Source organism: Capra hircus, chromosome 4 (genome assembly GCF_001704415.2).
Source record: "Capra hircus breed San Clemente chromosome 4, ASM170441v1, whole genome shotgun sequence".
Taxonomy (NCBI): domain Eukaryota; kingdom Metazoa; phylum Chordata; class Mammalia; order Artiodactyla; family Bovidae; genus Capra; species Capra hircus.
In genome coordinates this window covers 72,058,312-72,081,566 of record NC_030811.1, presented here as the reverse complement: position 1 = coordinate 72,081,566, position 23,255 = coordinate 72,058,312, and the positions used below count along the sequence as shown (strand labels likewise).

Genomic DNA, 23,255 nt, shown 5'->3' with positions numbered 1-23,255 from the left:
ATCTATTTGAATGCTGGAGGGAAAACCCATTGTTGTGGACTTATTGCAGGACCATATGACTGTCTTCGGCAAAGGCTTTCTATGAGATTTTCAAGAATAGCATTTGCTGTTGGAGATTTTGCTTCATATATTGTGTTTAGAATTTGGCCCCCACGTAGTTTTTGATTCCACTGAAAGGAAGATGCAAATAAGGTGCAGTGTTCCTGCATAAAAGGAGACTTTAATTCTAACTTGTGTGTTTGAGGTAAGTGTCAGGAAGGATGTGGCATTTGTGTAGAGCTTTGAAGGGAAAGATTTTGACAGGTGGGGATGGGAAATGGAAGGGATACATTTCCAGTGACCAAAGCTGTGAAATAATGTGTTGAGATAATAGCCCAGCCTGTGTATGCTCGGTTCTGTCCGACTCTTTGTGAACCCATGGACTGTAGCCCGCCAGGCTCCTATGTTCATGGATTTCTCCAGGCAAGAATACTAGAGTGGGTTGCCATTTTCTGCTCCGGGGGGTTTTCCCAACCCAGGGATCAAACCTGAGTTTGTGTCTCCTACACTGGCAGGCCAGTTCTCCACTGTGCCACCATACTTAAATTGAAGAAAGTAGGGAAAACCACTACACCACTCAGGTATAACCTGATCAAATCCCTTATGATTATACAATAGAAGTAACAGATAGATTCAGGGAGTTAGATCTGAGAGACAGAGTGCCTGAAGAACTATGGATGGAGGTTCATGACATTGCACAGAAGGCAGTGATCAAGACCATCCCCAATAAAAGAAATGTAAAAAGGCAAATTGGTGGTCTGAGGAGGCCTTACAAATAGCTGAGAAAAGAAGAGAAGCTAAAGGCAAAGGAGAAAAGGAAAGATATTCCCATTTGAATGCAGAGTTCCAAAGAATAGCAAGGTGAGATAAGAAAGCCTTTCTCAGTGATGAATGCAAAGAAACAGAGGAAAACAATAGAATGGGAAAGACGAGAGATCTCTTAAAAAAAATTAGAGATACCAAGGAAACATTTCATGCAAAGATGGACACAATAAAGGACAGAAATGGTGTAGACTTAACAGAAGCAGATGATATTAAGAAGAGGTGGCACAGAAGAACTGTACAAAAAGATCTTCATGACCCAGATAATTACGATGGTGTGATCACTCACCTAGAGGCAGACATCCTGGAATGTGAAGTCAAGTGGGCCTTAGGAAGCATCAGTACAAACTAAGCTAGTGAAGGTGATGGAATTCCAGTTGAGCTATTTCAAATCCTAAAAGATGATTCTGTGAAAGTGCTGCACTCAATATGCCAGCAAATTTGGAAAACTCAGCAGAGGCCACAGGACTGGAAAAGGTCAGTTTTCATTCCAATCCCAAAGAAAGGCAGTGCCAAAGAATGTTCAAAATACCGTACAATTGCACTCATTTCACACGCTAGCCAAGTAGTGCTCAAAATTCTCTAAGCCAGGCTTCAACAGTACATGAACCATGAACTTCCAGACGTTCAAGCTGGATTTAGAAAAGGAAGAGGAACCAGAGATCAAATTGACAGCATCCGTTGGATCATCGAAAAAGCAAGAGAGTTCCAGAAAAACATGTACTTCTGCTTTAATTGACTACATCAAAGCCTATGACTGTGTGGATCACAACAAACTGTGGGAGATTCTTCAAGAGATGGTAATACCAGATCACTTCACTTGCCTCCTGAGAAATCTGGATGCAGGTCAAGAAGCAACAGTTAAAACTGGACATGGAACAACAGACTGGTTCCAAATTGGGAAAGGAGTGCGTCAAGGCTGTATATTGTCACTCTGCTTATTTAACATATGCAGAATACACCATGCAAAATCCTGGGCTGGATGAAGCACAAGCCGGAATCAAGATTGCCAGGAGAAATAGCAATAATCACAGATATGCAGATGATGCCACCCTTATGGCAGAAAGTGCAGAACTAAAGAGTCTCTTGATGAAAGTGAAAGAGGAGAGTGAAAAAGTTGGCTTAAAACTCAACATTCAGAAAACTAAGATCATGGCATCTGGTCACATCACTTCATGGCAAATAGATGGGAAACAATGGAAACAGTGACAGACTTAGTTTGGTGGGCTCCAAAATCACTGCAGATGGTGATTGCAGCCATGAAATTAAAAGATGCTTGCTCCTTGGAAGAAAACCTATGACCAAGCTAGACAGCTTATTGAAAAGCAGAGACATTACTTTGCCAGTGAAGGTCCATCTAGTCAAAACTATGGTTTTTCCACTAGTTGTGTGTATGGGAGAGTTGGACGATAAAGAAAGCTGAGTGCTGAAGAATTGATGCTTTTGAACTGTGGTGTTGGAGAAGACTCTTGAGAGTCCCTTGGACAGCAAGGAGATCCAACCAGTTAATCCTAATGGAAATCAGTCCTGAATATTCATTGGAAGGACTGATGTTGAAGCTGAAACTCCAATACTTTGGCCACCTGATGTGAAGAACTGACTCATTTGAAAAGACCCTGATGCTGGGAAAGATTGAAGGTGGGAGGAGAAGGGGATGACAGAGGATGAGATGGTTGGATGGCATCACCAACTCAATGGACATGAGTTTGAGTAAGCTCCAGGAGTTGGTGATGGACAGGATGGCATCACCGACTCAATGGACATGAGTTTGAGTAAGCTCCAGGAGTTGGTGATGGACGGAGAGGGCTGGCGTGCTGCAGTCCATAGGGTGACAAAGAGTTGGACACAACTGAGCAACTGAACTGAACTGTGCCACCTGGAAAGCCCGTCAATGCTTCCTATAACACACACAATACCCCAGATTCTTACCAAGACTTTTGAGAGCCTTCCTCCTACTATGAAAAAAATACCCCATACATTTCTAACTATAAGGTTCTAACAACCTTATTCTGTACGTTATGGGAAACGTTAAAATTTTTTTGGTCAGAGATATATCATGCCTAGGAATGGTCAAGGTAGAATCTTGACATTTCAAAATAGATCAATACTGTCCTCCCCACCCCTTTTACCTTAGCGGTTACCTGGAAACAGACTGAGAAGTGGTGATCTCTTCCTAGGGATAGCCACATGGAACATTTAGACTGCCTTACTCAGGTGTGTGAACCAGGAAGAATTGAAGTAAGTAGGGTTAGACTGTCAGCCCGTTGTGCTGTTATTGACATATGTATTATGTGTGTTACAAACCTGACAGTTTGGTGTTACAATTGTTGCTTTGTGCAATCTTGTCTTTTAAAGTAAAATTAAGAGAAAAAAGAGCAAGCAAATGTATTTATACAGTCTTTTATATTTATTCAAGTGTTAACCTTTTTCTGCTGCTCTTCCTTTTTCTTGCTAATTTGAGTTAGCATCTGGTGTCATTTCCTTTCTGCCTGAAAGGCTTCCTTTAGTGTCTCTTTTAGGGCCCATCTGCTGGCAGCAAATCTTGTTAGTCTTTGTTCTTCTGAGAATGAATTCATTCCACCTTCATTTTTAAAGGATAGTTTTGCTGGATATGGAATTCTTGTGAAACAATTTTGTTTTTTTTTTTTTCCCATTTAGCAATTTGAATATGCTATCAGCACCTTCTTATTTCTGTTGTTTCTGAAGAGAAGTTAACCATTGTTTTATTATTCTCTTATATATGATAACACTGTTTTTTTTACTATTTTGAAAACTTAATTTGTTTTTGACTTTAACAGTTTAACTGAAATGTGCCTAGGTATGTGTGTGTTTGTATTTATTCTAGGGTAGGGCTCATTGAACTTCTTGGATCTGTAAGTTCAGTTTTCATAAAGTTTGGGAGTTTTTTAGCCATTATTTCTTCTTGTGTTTCCTACCCTTTCCCTCTTTTTGTGGAACTGCCATTATATGCAGGTTAGTATGCTTGATGTTATCTTACGGGTCTTTGAGGCTCTCTTCCTTTTTATTCATTCTTTTTTCTCTCCGTTTTTTAGATGGAATTGTTTCTATTGATCTTTCTTCACGTTTCCAGATTCTTCCTTCTCCCAGCTTAAACCTAGTGAACCCATCTAGTGAATTTTTCATCTCAATTGTTACACTTTTCAATTTCAAAATTTCATTTGGTTCTTTTTCATAATTTCTACCTCTTTATTGAGATCTCTTTGTTGAGTTATTGTCATCATACCATAATTCTTTAAATATGATTCCTTTAGTTATAAAGCATCATGGTTTATTTTGAAGTCTTTGAGAAGTGTTAACAGCTGGATCCACTTAGAGTCAGTATCTGTTGACTGCTTTTTTCCTGAGCATGGAACACACTTTCCTGTTTCTTTATATGCCTTGAAAGTTTGCTGAGAACCAGCATTTCAGATTTTATTTTGTAGTAATTCTTAATTCTGATTTACTCCCTCTCAAACTTCTTGTTGCTCTTTTTTTGTTTAACAGCTTTGCTGGGCTGAATTTATGGACTCTGTTTCCACCATGGTGTGTGAATGCTAATGTCTCTGATTTATAAAATTTTTAATTAAAAAAAATTAACCCTGGATCTCCAGTATTAGCTCCTGTATCTGCATGGCTTAGTGGTAAGTCCATGATTGGTTAGAGGTTATCTACAAATGCCTTGAGCTGATGGATATGTGTGTGAGTTGGGGAGCATGTTCAAATTTCAGACAGGTTTTTCCCCCCTCTGATAACCATCAGTCTATCTTCTGTGTTTCTAAGTTGTTTTTTTGTTTGAAGATTCTCAACATGTGATATCATAACAGCTTTTATCTATGTCTGCCTTACTTCACTTAGCATGATGGCCTCACGGTCCATCCGTGTTGTTGCAAATGTCAAGATTGCCTTCCTTTATGCTGAATAGTATTCCACTGTATATAAATATCACATGTTCTTTGTGCATTCATCCATGGGTGGAGATTTAGATTGCTTCCAAGTCTTGGCTATTGTAAATAAATACAGTGAACATTGGGGTGCAAATATCTTTGTGAGAAAGATTTCATTTTCTCCAGGTAAATACCCAGAAGTGGAATTGCTAGATTGGATGGTAGTTCTATTTTTAATTTTTTGAAGAACTTCCATACTATTTTCCATAGTGGCTGCACCAATTCAGCAGGGGTCCAATTTAGCACAAGGGGTCTCTTTTCCCCACATTCTCACCATCACTTGTTATTTCTTGTCTTCTTGATAATAGCCATTCTAACAGATGTGAAGTGATACTTTATTGTGGTTTTGATTTGCATTTCCCTAGTAGTTAGTGATGTTGAGCATCTTTTCATGTACCTGTTGGCCATTTCTATGCCTTTTTTTGGGGGAAAAAGAAAAGTCTCTTTAGATCCTGTGCCCATATTTTAATTGGATTTTTTTCTCTTTAGTTGTTACAGGTGGTTTTACAGTGTTTCCCAGCTTCTGGCTGCCATGTTTGTCTTCTCTGCATGTGCTGTAGCCTCATGGACCCAGAGAGGTAGATAGCTTGGACCCTGTCCCATTTCTCCTGTGTGCCCACACAGCCTTCTGGTGGGCCATGGTGGTTTGGATAGATTTCGAAACTCTTCTGTGGTTGTCTCACTTTTTAAAATTTGTTTAGTCTGTTGGTCTGATACTTTCTGCAGCTGAGACCACAACCTCCAGCTAGGTAACCTGCTAGTCTTGCTGTTTGTCTGCCTCCGTGATTGCCATTACCAACTGTGTTGCTGGGCATGGATTTTTTGCACTTTACTTTTCATCAAGTTAGCCTCCCTCAGCAGCAAAGCAGGTAGAACCATGCTGCTGATCATGCTGAACTTGGGGGGCCAGGATTGCAGTCCCAAGCAGGAATGCCATAGATTCTCTGTGAAATAATTGAAAAAACGTATATTGGTCTCTATCCCCATTTCCTGGTACAGGGTTCCTAAAACCTTTGTGATATTCTAGGTTGCAAGAGCACTAGACGCATCTTTTGTTCTAATGATTAGTCTTTGATCTTGGTTCCTAACACAGAGCTCCCAAATCCTTTGAACTTTCCTGAGTGATTGGAATGTCTTAGTTCTAAAGAGAAGACTTTGGATGGGCTTGGGGATAGCTTCAGGATGGGAGCTGGTTACCTGAAACACCCCGCCAGGATTAGAAGCTTGGGACTTGCAGCCCCATCTGCCGTCCTCTGGGAATGGGAAAGGTGCTGGAGATTAAGTTAATTATCATTAATCATGGCTACATGATGAAGCTTCTGCATAAGCTGCCGAAGTACAGGGTTCAGTGAACACATCTGTATGCTGAGAGGGTGATGCACCCCAACTCCCTGGGGATAGAAGTTCCTGCACTCGGAGCCCTTCCAGCCATGTCCTCTCTCTCTCTTCTGCCTGGACCCTTTATTGTATCCTTTAGTATATAATAAACTGCTAAGCATGTTTCCCTGAGTTTTATGAGCTGGGCTAGCAAATGATCAAGTTCAGGGAGGGGGTCATGGAGACCTCCCATATATAGTCACTTTGGACAGAAGTTGTGGGTAATCTGGGGACTCACTACCTGTGTTTGGCATCTGAAGTGGGGGTGGTATTGTGGGACTGAACTCTTGACTTGTGGAATCTGATGCTCACTCCAAGGAGCTAGTGTCAGAACTGAAGGGAACTGTTGGACACCTGGCTATTGAAAGAGGATTGGTCAGTGTGGGAATCAGCTCTCACTTGGGTATCAAGAGTGCTGTACATGTGGTGGTGGAGGAGGTAAAGGAGGAACACAGGGGTGTTTTCACAGCCCCACTGTTCTAACTTAGGGTTCAGTAGGATTTCATGAATAAATGCTTCTCAATTTGTAGGCCTTTACTTGATTTCCAGAGTCCTGAAATGTTTTTGCTTTATATTTTTTGTGAAAATCATATTTTATCATTGCTTTGGGAGTGAGGATTTGCCATACTCCTTCCTCTCTTGTTCTGAACACCTGAAGATGTTTTTAAAGTATTCAGGTGTAGAGCAAGCCATTTTATTATCAGATTGAGGTAGACACCAAGTCAGTATTTTTATTTTATGTGAAAAGCTTTATTAGAAAGAGTTCAGGTTTATAATAGTATGATTAATGAGTTTTCTATAACTGCTTTCTAATAAGTTTTCATACCTGGATTCTGCCAGTTGAAGAAGCTGTATGTTTTTTAGGAACTATTAAATTATAAAAATAATTTTGAAGAGAGATTAGATGCATTTAAAAAAAAGACTGATTTTTAGCAAAGTAATGTTTGTTTTGTTTTTAAGTCCTTTTGTGTTTAAGATATTAATGTTTCATAGCGTTTTACAGTCATCTCTTTATGGGAAAGAAATCTTTCACTTCTTATTATAAACATATAGTATATTCTTTGTTGAAAAGAAGAAAACCTAGGAAGGCACAAATAGGAAAATCAGAAGCATCACAGTCACACTGCCAAGAAACAACCACCATATGAAGAACGCTGGTGTCTCTTCTACAGGCCTCATGCATACAGTCCGTCTTCTTGAGTCATTCATCTATCTTGAAACTTGCTTTTTAAAAAACAAACAAAATAAAAACCTAATTCTGATTTGGTGAACATCTTCCTATGTTGTTAGATATTTTTGTAAAACACAGGTTTTTAAATGGCTGCATAGTACATCAGTACTGCCTATATAACTACCATAATTTGTTTTCTGTTGGCAATTTATGTTTCTTCTGCTTTCAGCTGTCAGTATCTCTTCAGATTAGATTACTTCAAGAGCACTTGTTGAATTGGGCATGAACATTTTCAAGGCTTTTAAATAAATATTTTTAGACAAACTCCTCCATCTCCACCCTAACCCCTGCTTAGAGTTTCACCAGCAATATGTGCAAAAGTTCACGCTAAGATGTGCATCCTCTTCAAAACTAAGTTTTAGTGAAATCGTACAATTGTGCTAATTAATTAAATTTCAGATGTCTAAGTGTGGGACTTCCCTAGTGGTCTAGTGGTTAAGAATCCACCTTCCAATACAGGGGATGCAAGTTCCATCCCTGGTTGGGGAACTAAGATCCCACATACCAAGGGACAACTAAGCCCTCGAGCCACAACTAGAAAGAAGCCCGTGCATCCAACATGCTGCAACTAAGACCAGACGCAGCCAAATAAATAAAAATTAGAAAAGAAACCTATGGCTGATTCATGTTGATGTTTGGTAGAAGAAACCAGTGCAATACTATAAAGCAATTATCCTTCACTTAAAAATTAAAAAAAAAAAAGTCTAAGTGCTATTTTATTTCTGTATATCCTATCTTGTCTTTATATCATTTGTTAAAATTTAAAATTCTTTAAAATTCATAATAATTTATTGTCTAATGCATCTTGGCTTTTTAAAGTTTCCCTTTTAAAAAAATAGAAATGGAATTTTTCTTTTCTCAGAGAAGAAAATCCTATTAAACTATTTATTAGGATTAATTTCTTTTGATTTTAAATAGTGAATATGCTAGACTAGATTACTTTCATATATATATATATGTCTTTAAATGTTAATATGACTTGTTCTGTTATATTTAGATGATATTTTTCTAAAATAAAATTCTTGCTACACTTCTGATAATCACCTAGAATTAATTGAAAGATATTCCTATAATACTACATTTAGTTTTTTTTTTTACTGAATCTGAAAGCTGAGAACTATTTTCCTGTAACTCTGACTATATTTAAGTCCAGATTTCACATCTAAGAATTGTCAAATGATACTGGTTTTGAAAATTTATTAATAAATTAGAAGAATCTGTAGTTTTTCTGTTCCTGTAATTCCCTTATAGGTACATGTTAGGCAATGTTGGTCTCAAAAACAATAGGTGAAATTATTTTTAAGTCTTAAATATTTAAAACTTATTTTAAGCTTTAAGACAAATTTAAAAAATGTCTGCTGTATCTGAAGGGCAAAATAATATTTTGATAAATATAAGTGTACCATTCATAATCAGCTGGAATTTATGTAGTGGAAAGAAAGTGGATTGGGAATAGATTCAGTGACAGAGTCCATGTGTTGGTGGTGGTGGTGCTCAGTTGTATCCAGCTCTTTGTGAACCCATGGGCTGTTGCTGGGCAGGCTCCTGTCTCCATGGGATTTCCTAGGCAGAATGCTGGAGTGGGTTGTCATTTCCTACTCTGGGGGTCTTCCCAACCCAGGGATTGAACTCACATGTCTTGGATCTCCTGCATTGACAGGCAGATTCTTTACAACTGTGCCACCTAGGAAGCCCACATACTTTATAACTAAAGTTTTTAATTACTTAGGAACCCAAATCTAGAATAAAAATTTACTTATGTGTATATGGGTTCTGACATAGTTAGTTCATTGCTTTTCCTTTGGAGACATTTTTGAAGAAAATTTTACAGTTAAAAATATATAGTTGATATACAATATTATGTTAGTTTTGAGTTTACTACATAATGACTTGATTTTGCATATATTATGAAATGATCACTAGCATAAGTCTATTAATCATCTGTCTGCACACAAAGTTCTTATAATACTGTTGACCATTTCCTTATGCTGTATATTACATCCCTATGACTTATTTACTTTATAACTGGAATTTTGAACCTGTTAATGCTCTGCACTTATTTCATCCACCCCAGTGCCTCCCTTCTGCCATTCACCTGTTTGTTCTCTGTGTCTGTAAGTCTGTTTTAGGTTTGGTTTGGTTGTTTTGCTTCTTAGATTCTGCATGTAAATCAAGTCATACAGTATTTGTCATTACTTATCTGAATTACCTCACTTAACATAATGCCCTCTAGATCCTTGCATGTTGTCACAAATGGCAAGATTACATTTTGAATGGCTGTGCGATATTTCACTGTCTGTGGAATATCGCACATCTCTATCCATTTGTCTATTAATGGACACTTAGGTTGTTTCTACATGTCTTTTAAAAACAGATGAAAGAATGTTTTGAGTTCTGTTGCTTTACTTGTGAGGTATGAATGGTTCCTGAGAGTATAATCACTTGAAGCGTGGTATACAGGTGGAGGAAAATTGTTTTTAGAAACAAAATGTGGATAGGAATGGGTCAATTATATAATCTTATTCTAAATCTCTCTCTTAAAGGGCAACAAAAATAATGATTTTGTGATGAATCAGGGTGGTTTAGTGAAGTGTTGAATAGATAGATAGATAGTGAAGTTGCTTAGTCGTGTCCGACTCTTTGCGACCCCATGGACAGTAGCCAACCAGGCCCCTACGTCCATGGGATTTTCCAGGCAAGAATACTGGAGTGGATTGCCATTTCCTTCTCCAGGGGATCTTCCTGACCCAGGGATCGAACCCGGGTCTCCCGCATTGTAGGCAGACGCTTTACCGTCTGAGCCACCAGGGCTTCTAAAATACTTATGAGATAATATATTTTCTAGTGGAAGTAACAGGAAAAAATTTGTAAAAATTTTTTAAAATTGGTAATTATATGTTTGACACTTTAGGAGCCTACATGAATGAAGATTTAAAACAATGTTTTATAAAAAGAGTGAAGTAAAGCCATTTACAGCAACATGGCTGTAAATGAAGTGAAGTCAGTCAGACAAAGACAAATATACGATATCACTTATATGTAGAATCTTTAAAAATGATAGTAATGAACTTATTTACAAACAAAACAGAAACAAACTCATAGATTTAGAAAACAAATTTATGGTTAAGAGGGGAAAGAGGGGGAGGGATAAATTAGGAGGTTGGGATTAACATATACATGCCACTATTATATATATAAAATAGATAATCAACGATGACCGACTGTCTACTACAGGGAATTCTACTCAATACTCCATAATAACCTACATGGGAAAATAGTCTGATAAAGAATAAATATATGTATATGGGTAACTGAATCATTTTGCTATATTTCTGAAACTAAGACAACATCATAAATCAGCTATACTCTAATATAAAATAAATTTTTTTAAGTTCAGAAATTTATGGAGAACCAGAAGGTGGTTTTGAGGGGCTGATTTTTAAAGCCCTGTTGATATCCTTGGGGAGAGGTAAAACCAACTAGATTAAGTGGAAGGTGTGTGTTTAATCGTTTCACCAAGACAAGATTATACAGTCAAGTACCTTGGCTAAAATCTTTAAATTAATTTTTCTGACATGAACATAATTGATCTGGAAATTAAATATTAACTTAAGTACTATTCAGTGAAGCCTGCCAGCATTACTGCAAGATAGGTACAGGTTGTATTTATATTGCTCGTTTTATAGCTAAAATCTAGGCAGTAACATGGTAGATTATAACAGCTTCTAATATTTTGATGCAGGAAATAGGATATTAAGTTGTACATTAAATAGCTGAATGGTCAATTAATATTTGAAAAGCACTTTTAAGGAAATGGTAATGATTCTTTTCAGAGTTGATGAGCCTTATTTTATAGATTTTTAAGTTAAGAAGTTTTTCTCCCTATTTGTACGTAAACTGTGAGGTTGATTTCAGTATCTCTTCTCTCACCTTATAAGCCCCTAAAAAGAAACAGGGATAGGAAGGTGTGGGTTCAGGGCCTTTACAAGGTAGGATTGCACTTCTCTGTCTCTCTGGAAAGATCATGCTGCTTGTCCTGTGAAATGTGGTGTACATACCTTCTTGGCAGAGGTGACGTGTCACTTCCACACTGATGCTTTGGGAACATAGGGGAGGAAAATTTCTCCAGTACCCTCTTTGGGTCTCTGGCAGGGCTTAAGAATTAAACTGATACAAGATTAACACAAGAAAAGCATACAAATTTTTATTGAATTTTAAATATACATAGGAGCCTTTGGGACTGCCCAGTTGGTGCTAGTGGTAAAGAACCCACCTGTCAATGCAGGAGACATAAGAGACCTGGGTTTGATCCCTGGGTCGGGAAGATCCCCTAGAGGGGCCTGGCAACCCACTCTAATATTCCTGCCTGGAGAATCCCATGAACGGAGAAGCCTGGCGGGCGTCCTTGAGGTCTGAAAGAGTTGGACACGACTGAAGCAACTTAGCCGCAGCAGGAGCCTTCGCAAGAAAATGAAGACCCAAAGAAGTGACCAGAACAGGAGACTTTAATATCTTTTAGACAAAGGAAAAATAAATTTGTGAAGAGTTGACATGACAGAGGAATTTGAGCTGTGGGCAGTAACTGGTGAAGGAGAAGCAAGGTTTGTTTATACAGCCTTTTCTGCCCATAGTAAGAATGTTTCTTTTCCTCCTGGTATAGGCAGAAGAAGGTACTTTTCACATGGGAGGTTATCTCTTCTTTCAGGGAAGAGGACTGGGGAGAGGGGTGAAGGTCAGAGTGACTTTCCTGCTTTTGACATTTTCGCAAACTCCTTCAGCCTTAAATGGTATGTCAAAGTGCCACGTTTTGAGGTACTGTGTTTTGGGGTGCCATGTCTTGAGCCCCATTAGTAGCCAGTGAGTAACTTGGCACTGTCTTGGAGACTGGTAACATTCTAAATGGAGGCAGTTCTGTGGACCTTCAGGCCTCTATGAAGATCACAGGGGTTTCCCACCATCCTGAGATAGACGTTCAGGGTAAACAAGATGTAAACTTCTGTTTTTTTAAGTCATGATGATTTGGGGATGCTTGTTGTGTAGCATAAGCTAGTCTACCCTGACAGATGCAATTTCCTTAGGTCTAAGCGTCAAAAAAGAGATACCAGAATAACTGTTCATGTCTTCCACTATTTTTGTTAACATTTACTACGTGCCATTCATTCTTCCAAGTTCTAGAAATATAGCAGTGAACAAAATCTTCTCAAGAAACATCTTCCCATCCTTCATGATGAGTTTAGGGAGTCCCTTCTTCTGCAAAGCCCTGTTCTCTGAGCAGCAGGCCACCTCTTTCTCCTCCTCGCTCCTGTGCACTTTGCACACACCTTCGTTGTGGCATTGATGGTATCGTGGTTATTCTGTCTTGCTTTCTAGGCTGTGATCGCCTAGGGAACAAGTAGTTTATACATGGTGCATAGTTATATGTAGTATTTACCAACAAGGAAACAAGGATCTACTTATAGCACAGGCAGTGGTACTCAATACTTCTAATGACTAAAATGGGAAAAGATTCCATTTGGATTAATTTATATATTAAAAATTATATATGCAGAATATATAATAATAATATATATATATATAACTGAGTCACTTTGCTATATACCTGAAACTACCACAATATTATAGATCAACTATATTTCAGTAAATATTAAAAAAGTACTATAAATATATAGACGTAGCAAATTACATAGCATAATATAGAGTGATAATACATATACTTTGCATTGTTCTCCCTGCATCACCTCCCACATTTCAAACACTATTTTTTTTAAGTGAGTAAGTTCAGACTTCCTGTGGGTCATTTTGCTTGGATGTGATTTGGGATCAAAGTGTGAACTTCTGTTTCTGGACATATTATTCAAATGCCTTTGCTTTGAGAATTACGTGTTAAGATGGTCGCTGATGTGTCACAGTGGATAGGTACCAGATTGTCTGGGCAAAAATGTGACTGAAGAGGGGAGGGGGGTGTCTATGGCTTGTCATCATGCCTCTTCCTTTTACTTAGTTATAACTAGTGTACTCCTCTACCAGTGTGTCTCAGTCTTATATTTATTATTGCCTCTGCCTCCAAGTCTGTTTTAGTCTTTTTTCCCCTAACTGTCGCCTCCATGAGATTTTAGTACAAGAGATATACTGTGTATCTGGTTAAGTATTGTATGAATACCTATTCTTCATATGGAAAAAAGGGCTTCCCTGGTGGCTCAGTGGTAAGAATCCACCTGTCAATGCAGGAGACCCAGGTTTGATCCCTGGGGTTGGGAAGATCCCCTAGAGAAGGAAATGGCAACCCACTCCAGTATTCTTGCCTGGGAAATCCCACAGAGAGAGGAGCCTGGCGGGCTACAGTCCATGGGGTCACAGAAGAGAAGGACACTACTGAGCAACTAAACAACAGTTGTATGTATATCTATGGTTTATATGGAAGAAAAGTAAAGTAAAAGTAAAGTTTGGTTTTTGCCCCTTCCCCCAACTAATCTTGTTTGAAAATGCATGCCTTAAACTAGTATTTGTAAAAGGTACATTTTTTTTTTCTCTTTGTAGGAGCTCATTTCCACTTCAATAAGCTAAGTTTAACCACATTGCATCAGAACTCTGTTGTCTAATACACCTGTGCTTTTATAATAGCTTTATTTCAAGCTGATTATCATTTTAAATAAGTATGCTGAAATCTTAGTGCATTGAGAACACTGGGGAAGTAAATTTTACATATTTTGCAGAAGTCCATTTTTCCCCTAGGTTTTCGACCTCTGAAGCATGCAGTCTTTCTCTGCAGGCCACATTTGCTTTTGATTGCTTCCGCAAATATTTATTGAGGCTGTACTGTGTGCAGGGCTCCATGCCAGGTGCTGAGGCCCGGTGGCTCATGGAGCTGGGCCTGCTTCCTTTATTCTTTGTTGGCTTTTTCAGAACTCACAGGGTAAACTTGTCCAGGGCACAGTTGTTTTGACTGTACTGATTTCTATACATTCCCCAACAAAGTATAGTGGGCACTTGGTGAAAAACCCTGGGAGTTGGTGTAATCCCTTGTGTAGTATAAAAAGAAAAAGATACTTGGTCCTGGTGCCTGGCACAGAGTTCCTAAAATCCTGGGGATCTCCTGATTTCTTTGGTGTGCTCACCAGAGTTTCTTGGCTGAGGGGCTTCTGGATAGCTTCAGAATGGGGGCTGGTCCCAGAAAGACCAAACTATGATTGGAAGCTTGGAACTCAGTCCAGCCTCGGAGTATGGGAAAGGGACTGGAGATGGAGGTTAATCACCAAAGGCCACTGGTTTAACCAAAGGCCACTGGTTTGTGCCCATGTAACAAAACCTCCATAGAAACCCCTAAACAACCAGCTGCAGAGAGCTTGAAGACTGGGGAGCACAGCACGAAGCTGGGAGGGTGGCATCCAGACAGGGCGTGGAGGCTGCGCCCCTCCCACCATATCTCACCCTGTACTTCTCATCCTTCTGGCTCTTCTTGAGTTGTATTCTTTATAATAAACCAGTAAGAGAAAGGCAAGTACTTCCCGAATTTTGTGAGTCATTTTACTGAATTATCAAACTAGAGGAGGGTGTTGTGGGAACCCTCAGTTTATAGCCGGTTGGTCAGAAGTATGGTAGCCTGGGAATTGTGATTGATGCCTAAAGTGGGGGCAGTCTTGTGGGACTACTGCTTCAACTCTTGGGATATAATGCTAACTCTGGGTAGGTAGTGTCAGAATTGAAGTGAGTTTTTGGACATCCTATTGGAAATGATGTTGGAAAAGACAGTGTGCTTTTAAATATAGGAAAATGGGATAAATATAGGAATATTTGGCCCTTGTCTGTCACATTGTGTGTGTGTGTATGTGGGGGGGGGGGGGTAGTGCATGAAAAGATTGAGGGCCAAGTCCCACAAGATGCAGACCCAATATATAGTTTTCACTTTTCTGTCCTGCAAACCCTGGCATTTGTCTGGCTATGCTACACATTATACTGTCTGCAATGTGGGAAACTACTAAAACTCTTGGAGCATTCTAGATTACTAATGTATTATCCAAATACACATATACACAACTTGGCAGGAAAACTCAACATAGGGTTCACATAAAGAAGAAGGCTCTTTTTCTCGTAACTGTGTAATTGCCAAACAGAATAGAGTATATAGTTTCAGGCTCAATTTCAGATTTCCCAGGAGGGATGGGGTACACTTGAAAAAAAAAAAATCAAGGCAGCTCAGGGTATCTGGAGGCTTGGGCTTAAGGGTCTATCCAGATAGAGTCTTTCATTCATTCATTTCTTGCATAGGTATTCACTAAGCTCCTGACCTCTGTGCCGGGTCCTTAGGTGAACAAGATGGAAGGTCCTCATTTTCACTCATCCTCTCTGTTCCCATTTTTTTGGACAAATAGTATACAAAGAACAACTTTTTATTCATTCATTCTATGTATTTTTGTTTGAGAGTCTATAATACAGGTAGATTATTGGGTGATATTTAAAAGAGACATCATCTCTGCCCTCGAGGACCTTCAAGCTGGTTTGTTCATCAGTCATTCTTTCAAAAAATGTGCACTGAGCCAGTCACTGTGCCAGGTTGGTGCTTTTCATGGTTGTTTAGTTGCTAAGTTGTGTCTTACTCTTTTGCAACCCCATGGACTGTAACCTGCCGGGCTCCTGCGTCTGTGGGATTTCCCAGGCAAGAATACTGGAATGGGTTGCCATTTCCTTCTCCAGGGGTTCTTCCCAACCCAGGGATTGAACCTGCGTCTCCTGCATTGCAGGTGGATTCTTTACCGCTAAGCCACTGGTCAGTACTAGGGACATAGAGAAATGAACATAGTTCCCGAAGGGCTACAGTTCTGCCTGGGCGGGGCATAGGTGGTAACCTGTTTGGTAAAGTGTTGGACGTGACTGAGCAACTTCACTTTCACTTTTCACTTTCATGCATTGGAGAAGGCAGTGGCACCCCACTCCAGTGTTCTTGCCTGGAGAATCCCAAGGATGGAGGAGCCTGGTGGGCTGCCGTCTATGGGGTCGCACAGAGTTGGACACGGCTGAAGCGACTTAGCAACAGCAGCAGCAGTAGGTGATGGTAATGGACTCTGTCCACAGTGCAAAGGGAACACAGAGTGGCGTATCCTAAGTTAGCCCTGTCTAAGCAAGAGGTCAGTGTTTGACTCTTGATCTCACTTTATTTTTTTGGCTTAAGCCACAGAAATGTATTTTCTCACAGTCCTGGAGGGTAGAAAGCTAAGAGCAACGTGTCAGCATATTTAGTTTCTCATAAGGCTTCTCTCCTTGGTTTGCAGAAGACCACCTTCTCACTGTGCTTTCTCATGGTCCTTCCTCCACTAGTGTGCATCCTTGGTGTGTCTCTGTGTCCAGGGTTCCTCTTACTATAAAGACACCAGTCAGATTGGATTAGGGCCCAACCTAATTGTTTGATTTTAAGTTAATCACCCCTTGAAAGGCTCTGCCTCCAAATACTGTCACATTTTGAGGCATTAGGGGTTAGGGCTTCAACATATAAAACTTGGAGGGACAAAATTCAGCTTGTAAAAACCAGATTGTAAATATTTTAGGCTTGTAGGCCATAAAGTCTCTGTTGGAACTCACAACTCTGCCATTGATCTGATTTTTCGGCTGGGCCTGAAGAGAAGGGATGGCTTGGAAAGGAGGATGTGGGGGAAATTCCAATCAGAAGAGACTGTGTCAGTGAAAGTAAGGAGGCGTGAGGGCCCCATGGCAGTGTAGGAGGTGCAGTAGATGAGTTTTAATATAGTGAAACTACCGCACTTCAGTGCCAGAGCTAAACCTTGTAATATTGGAACAACAAATGATTCAATGGAATGAATAGTCCAGAAAGAAAGAAATACGTGATAAGGTAGGTTTCATAAATCAGAAGAGTATTAAGTAATAATACTGAAGCAATTGATAAATTATTTAGAAAGAGAATAGATTCTTGCTAGTGACGATTTTTAGTCAGCATTTAGGGGCTTGAAACTTAGAAATTAGAGGATTAAGATTTCCTTCTGTGAACTAAAACTGAAGATCAACATTAATGGGTCAAGGTGCTATATATAACAGGTTACCTTGAAGAACATAATATCTTACAATATCACCTCACTGAACATACAGACACCATTAGAATGGTTGACTTTGTGGTATCCACACTCCCAAGAGCCTCAGCTTTGGTTTAGTGTTCTGGTCTTGTTCTCCTAAGTTTTTTAATTTATGAAAATGGGCCTGTATTTTCACTGTGCACTGAGCCCTGCGAGTTATATATCAGTCCTGCCTGTGAGGTTAGTCAGACAGGGATAAAGAAAATTACAGAGCCAAGCTTTAGACGTAGATGCTCTCCTGCTTTTAGAAAAGTTGCGGCAACACAATTCTAGAGTCCGGGCCACGTTCTCAGGACTGTGTGTGTTGTATGTGTGTGCCTTGGGCTGTCCCAGTTCAGTTCAGTTCAGTTCAGTCGCTCAGTCGTGTCCAACTCTTTGCAACCCCATGAACTGCAGCACGCCAGGCCTCCCTGTCCATCACCAACTCCCTGAGTCCACCCAAACCCATGTCCATCGAGTCGATGATGCCATCCAACCATCTCATCCTCTGTCGTCCCCTTCTCCTCCTGCCTTCCATCTTTCCCAGGATCAGGGTCTTTGCCAATGAGTCAGCTCTTTGCATCAGGTGGCCAAAGTATTAGAGTTTCAACTTTAGCATCAGTCCTTCCAATGAACACCCAGGATTGACCTCCTCTAGGATGGACTGGTTGGAGTCCTTGCAGCCCAAGGGACTCTCAAGAGTCTTCTCCAACACCACAGTTCAAAAGCATCAATTCTTCGGCACTCAGCTTTCTTTACAGTCCAACTCTCACATCCATACATGACCACTGGAAAAACAATAACCCTGACTAGACGGACCTTTGTTGGCAAAGTAATGTCTCTGGTTTTTAATATGCTGTCTAGGTTGGTCATAAATTTCCTTCCAAGGAGTAAGCATCTTTTAATTTCATTGCTGCAATCGCCATCTGCAGTGGTTTTGGAGCTCAGAAAAATAAAGTCAGCCACTGTTTCCACTGTTTCCTCGTCTATCTGCCATGAAGTGATGGGACCAGATGCCATGATCTTAGTTTTCCGAATGTTGAGCTTTAAGCCAACTTTTTCACTCTCCTCTTTCACTTTCATCCACATTAGGCTGTCCCAGACTGATGCATTAAACAGTTTATTTGACAGACTCTCTCTTCCTCCCATCTCCTTCTCACCAAGGAAGCTTTTAATTGTGATTTGACTTCTGTGGTCTTCCTTCAGGGAGAGAGCTGGCTGGTTATGGTGACTCTGTAATAATTCAGGAAGTTAGTTACTAAGCTGGCATCCTGGTGATATTCATCAGTGAGGTTCTTTAATGGGAGCCTGTCCCTGGGAGAAGGCCTCCTCCTGTTAGATTTCTGAGGCAGAAGGCTGAGGTCCAGGCATTTTGTTGGTGAGTTCACCGAAGCCAGCAAGGGCAGAACAGTGGTTGAGAACAAGCCCTTTCCATAAAAAGGAATGAAGTTCCAGGACCTGCTACAATAAATTAATAATGTAATATACCAAAAACATTGAGTGTACACTTTACATGGGTGAATTGTATGGCATGTGAATTATATCTCAATAAAGCTGCTTTTTAAAACATTAAAAAAGAAGAAGAATAGGGCATTTGGAGTGAGCTAGACAGGCCTGGGATCAAATCCTGTGGTACCGCATTGTGTGATCTTAGCCAAGATATATAACTATGCCCTGTTCTTTCATCTCCCAAGTGGTGATATGACACCTAGGGTTGTGAGACTGAAGGAGAAAATATACACCTGGTCAAGGCTTCTCATCCTCAGCACTGTTGATGTTTTGGATCAGATCATTCTTTGTTGGAAGGAGGGATGAGGGAGAGCTGTCCTGTGCGTGATGGGGTGTCTCCTAGCTTCCCCCAGCAGCTTAACCCCCTACAGATGTAACAGCCAAAATGTCTCCAGATGTTGCTTAAATGTCATGCTGGGGGACAGAATAGGCCCTGGTTAAGAATCACTTCCTGGCTAAGGTGTGTAGAACAATGCCTGTAAACAGAAAGCCACTGGCAGACTTCATAATAACATTGACAGTCCTTGGACTAAAGATGACAGTACTTCTGAGGCCCCCGGAAAGATGTTTGTCAGCTTTTCATCTGTCCTCTGCTCTTTAAATTTCTATGTCCATGCCAGAATCAAGTCCACATGGATTAAAGTGTGTGTGCTAAGTCTCTTCAGTTATGTCTTGCTCCTTGTGACCCTATGGACTGTAGCCTGGCAGGCTTCTCTGTCCATGAGACTCTGCAGGCAAGAGTACTGGAGTGGGTTCCCATTCCCTCCTCTAGGGGATCTTCCCGACCTAGGGACTGAACACGTGACTTAGTATCTCCAGCATTGACAGGTGGGTTTTTTTACCACTAGCACCACCTGGATTAAAGCATAAATGTAAAAAGGTCTTCCTTTACAAACTGAAAGAAGAGAAGTTACAGATCTGTAAATTTGCAAATAAAAAAGATTTGCAAATACCAAACTCAGAAGCAATGGTACTTCTGTGATGTTTAACATTGGGTTTAAATCATATTGGGGAATTTTTTTTCTCGATGCCATTACATTAAAAACAAAAAACATGAGTTGCTGCTGCTAAGTCACTTCAGTCGTGTCCGACTCTGTGCGACCCCATAGATGGCAGCCCACCAGGCTCCCCCGTCCCTGGGATTGTCCAGGCAAGAACACTGGAGTGGGTTGCCATTTCCTTCTCCAGTAATTATAGTTAAAAAGCAAACTGGACGGAACTTCCTGCCGTCCAGTAGTTAGGACTCCGTGCTTTCACTGCCTTGGTCTGAGTTTAATCCATAGTCTCGGAACTAAGATCCTGCAAGCACATAACATAGCCAAAGAAAAAAAGAAAATTGGATAAAATGATTATAAGAGATATGTCAAACTTGTATTGAGAAACCGGTGTAAATCAAAAAGAAAAGAAGATACAGAAGTAAATGTCTCAGGCATAGGGACAAAAGAGGATATACAGTCTGCCTACAGACATTTGAAAATTGTTCAAATTCAATAATACTTAAAAATTTAAATTTCTTTCATTTAAATTGTCAATAATATCTAACTCTGTGGTACCATTTAGGGGAGTCTCCTCACACATTCCTTATAAAACACTGGATGGGTATAATCCCCCTGCGAAGAAATGTCGTGATAAATATGCCTTAAAAGTTGTCATACCTTTTAGCCCCCAAAATAACATTTGGGAATAATTCCACAACATAATCTGAAATGTCGACAAATATTTGTGCATTAAGATATTTACTTCAATGTTGTTTCAATAGAAGCCAATTTTCTGGCTAGCGTTAAGGGGAGTAGTAAATTGGATCTTATGATGAATAATTAGCAGTCTTTAAAAAATATTTATAAAATATTTCCAGTGGCACGCAGAATTCTTATGGTGTTAAATGAAAAATCAAGTTTTAAAATTTTGAATGCAGTATGAACTGAGCTCAGAATAAAGACTGGAAAGGAATATGCAAAATATTAATAGTATTTATTCCTGGAAGATTGAATTATGGATAATTTATGCAAGTTACTCATAATTGCATGATTAAATTGACCATTTCAAAGCAGACTTAGATTTTGTGTGTGCCTGTTCTTTCCAGTAATTTTTGATCTTAACCATTTCTCCAGCTTGGAAATGAAGGTGAAAGAGGTTAGCTATGTTTCTCTGAGTAAAAGAAAGAAAAGAAGTTATCAGTGCCTAAAAGGGCAGCTTTATATTTTAGTAAATAATGTATAAATTGCAATAGCAGACTGGCTTTGGGGGGTAGACTACCTGCCCTGGATGAGGTGGATTCATGCTTTTTCACACCACAGCATTCTTTTTGTTCATTAATTTTTAAAGATATATTTATTGTAGCATGTTTCTTGGTGAAAGAATCTTTAAAATTTCCATGTTTATCTTTACAGTATGTGCAGAAGCTTATAACCCTGATGAAGAAGAAGATGATGCTGAATCCAGGGTATGTAACTTACTGAATACGTTAATTTTACATTATACTCTTGTCTTGGATAAGGAAAATAGTAATAGAAAAGATGTTAACAGGCTTATAGATTAACAGAAAGCATAATGGAATTATTTTGACTGTTTCTTTTTGTAGTCTTCTCTCTGATAGCTTACTGCTTCATGTTCTGTGTAGTTACTTTGATCCAAAGCATCTCTCTCTTTGGATAAAACGAAAGATGGACATCATAACTCACTGAAGTTGTGCTTTCATTTCTCTTGCAAAAATACAGCCTGTGATGAAAAATGTTTTTAGCTATCTTTCCCAAAGTGATAATGTTATTTTTCTTAGATAAGTATTTCTAGCAAAGAAAAGTACTGGGAAAAGACTTTTGCTCCTACTAATTTATCACAACAGATGCTTACTCTGAAACAACAACAGACACAATAAAATTACATCTAAAGTGTCAGTACAGAAGTTATTATTTTTTAAAATCTGTGTCTCTGATTGTTTGCTCAGAAACTGATTTGGAGGGCCTAATGTTTTTGTAAGAACTTGTCTGCTTTGAAACACTTTTTAAGCTGTGTCCTTTTGTTCCATTCTCCTATTACTTATTTAGTAGAAAGTAAACTAAATAGATTACTGAGCCTGGAAATGGAAAGTAATCATTTATTTATTTATTTTTGAGTACATTGCAAACGTTTCTTTTTTTTCACTTGGTGTTAAAAAATGAAAAGAAAATCTGTTTCTGTAGCTCTGAAAAATACTTCAATAAGATTGAGTTTTATAGAAAAGCAGAATACTTGAGTCCCTAAGACATTACATCATTAAGCTCCCTGAAATGTAAATAAAATCCAGTGATAGAAAGATCAGGAACCTTAAATGACACAGAAGATTTTGAAGGAAATCCCATTTCACAATTATCCATGATGGGGACAGTACCATACTTGCAGTATTCACTTCTGAGAACCAAAACTTACATATTTTTATGAAATCCATAAATTCCAGTCTGAAAATTATGTTGCCTTAGGGTCAAGGTATCATCACTATGTTTAATGTGCTATAACCACCATAATGTGGTCCAAGCAACCCTCCCCTATCCTATTTATGTATTTCAATGAAACAATAATAGGCTACTTTGAAGACAGCATTGTGTGTGTGTGTGTATGTGTGTATGTATATGTGCTCAGTCATGTCCGACTCTTTGCAACCCCATGGACTGTAGCCCTCCAGACTCCTCTTTCCGTGCAATTTTCCAGGCAAGAATGCTGAAGTGGGTTGCCATTTCCTACTCCAATCATACTTTGTATTTGTGTATAAATGTATATGATAAAGCTTAGTAATTGAGATGTTTGATGAGCTGGTTTGACTTAGTAAAAATTTAAATTAAAAAGAACATTTAAAAATATAGTTTGAAAGCAATATATGGTATCTCATGGACTCGATGACTGTTAGCTACCATTTGGTCCATGCCATAGGTAAAGTGGTTTGACTGGATCACCCCAACTAATTGCTGACAGTCTTGTTGGGAGGACTATACCAGATAAGAATCATCTGGCTGGGGGAAAGAAACCCCTAATCACATTGAGATTAAAAAACAAAAACATTAGGGAACTACTGGACATGTGCTTGGAGATCTTACAGAATTCCTGAGAGAGTTAAAGAAGACCCCAGGCTGTGGCTAGCAGGCAGGAGCCAGCCCCCTCTGGGGCCCTTTCACAGCACTGGTGTAGCACTTAAGAGTATCAACACTGAAAGGGCCTCAGCTGCCACTAGCTCTTATGTCTCTCAGTTCACAATCCTAGTTTCCTTGTGGAGAGTTTTCACAGACCTGACTTTGGGGTTGGGGG

General features: G+C 39.4%; 1 protein-coding gene across 1 annotated transcript in view; it reads left to right on the top strand.

Moving 5' to 3' along the window:
• PRKAR2B (protein kinase cAMP-dependent type II regulatory subunit beta) overlaps nucleotides 1-23,255 on the top strand; it is a 110,134-nt gene that overhangs the window by 47,906 nt on the left and 38,973 nt on the right. Inside the window, exon 3 of the mRNA XM_018047230.1 lies at nucleotides 21,371-21,423. Coding sequence (XP_017902719.1) covers nucleotides 21,371-21,423 — 53 coding nt within the window. The remainder of the gene's footprint in view (nucleotides 1-21,370; nucleotides 21,424-23,255) is intronic.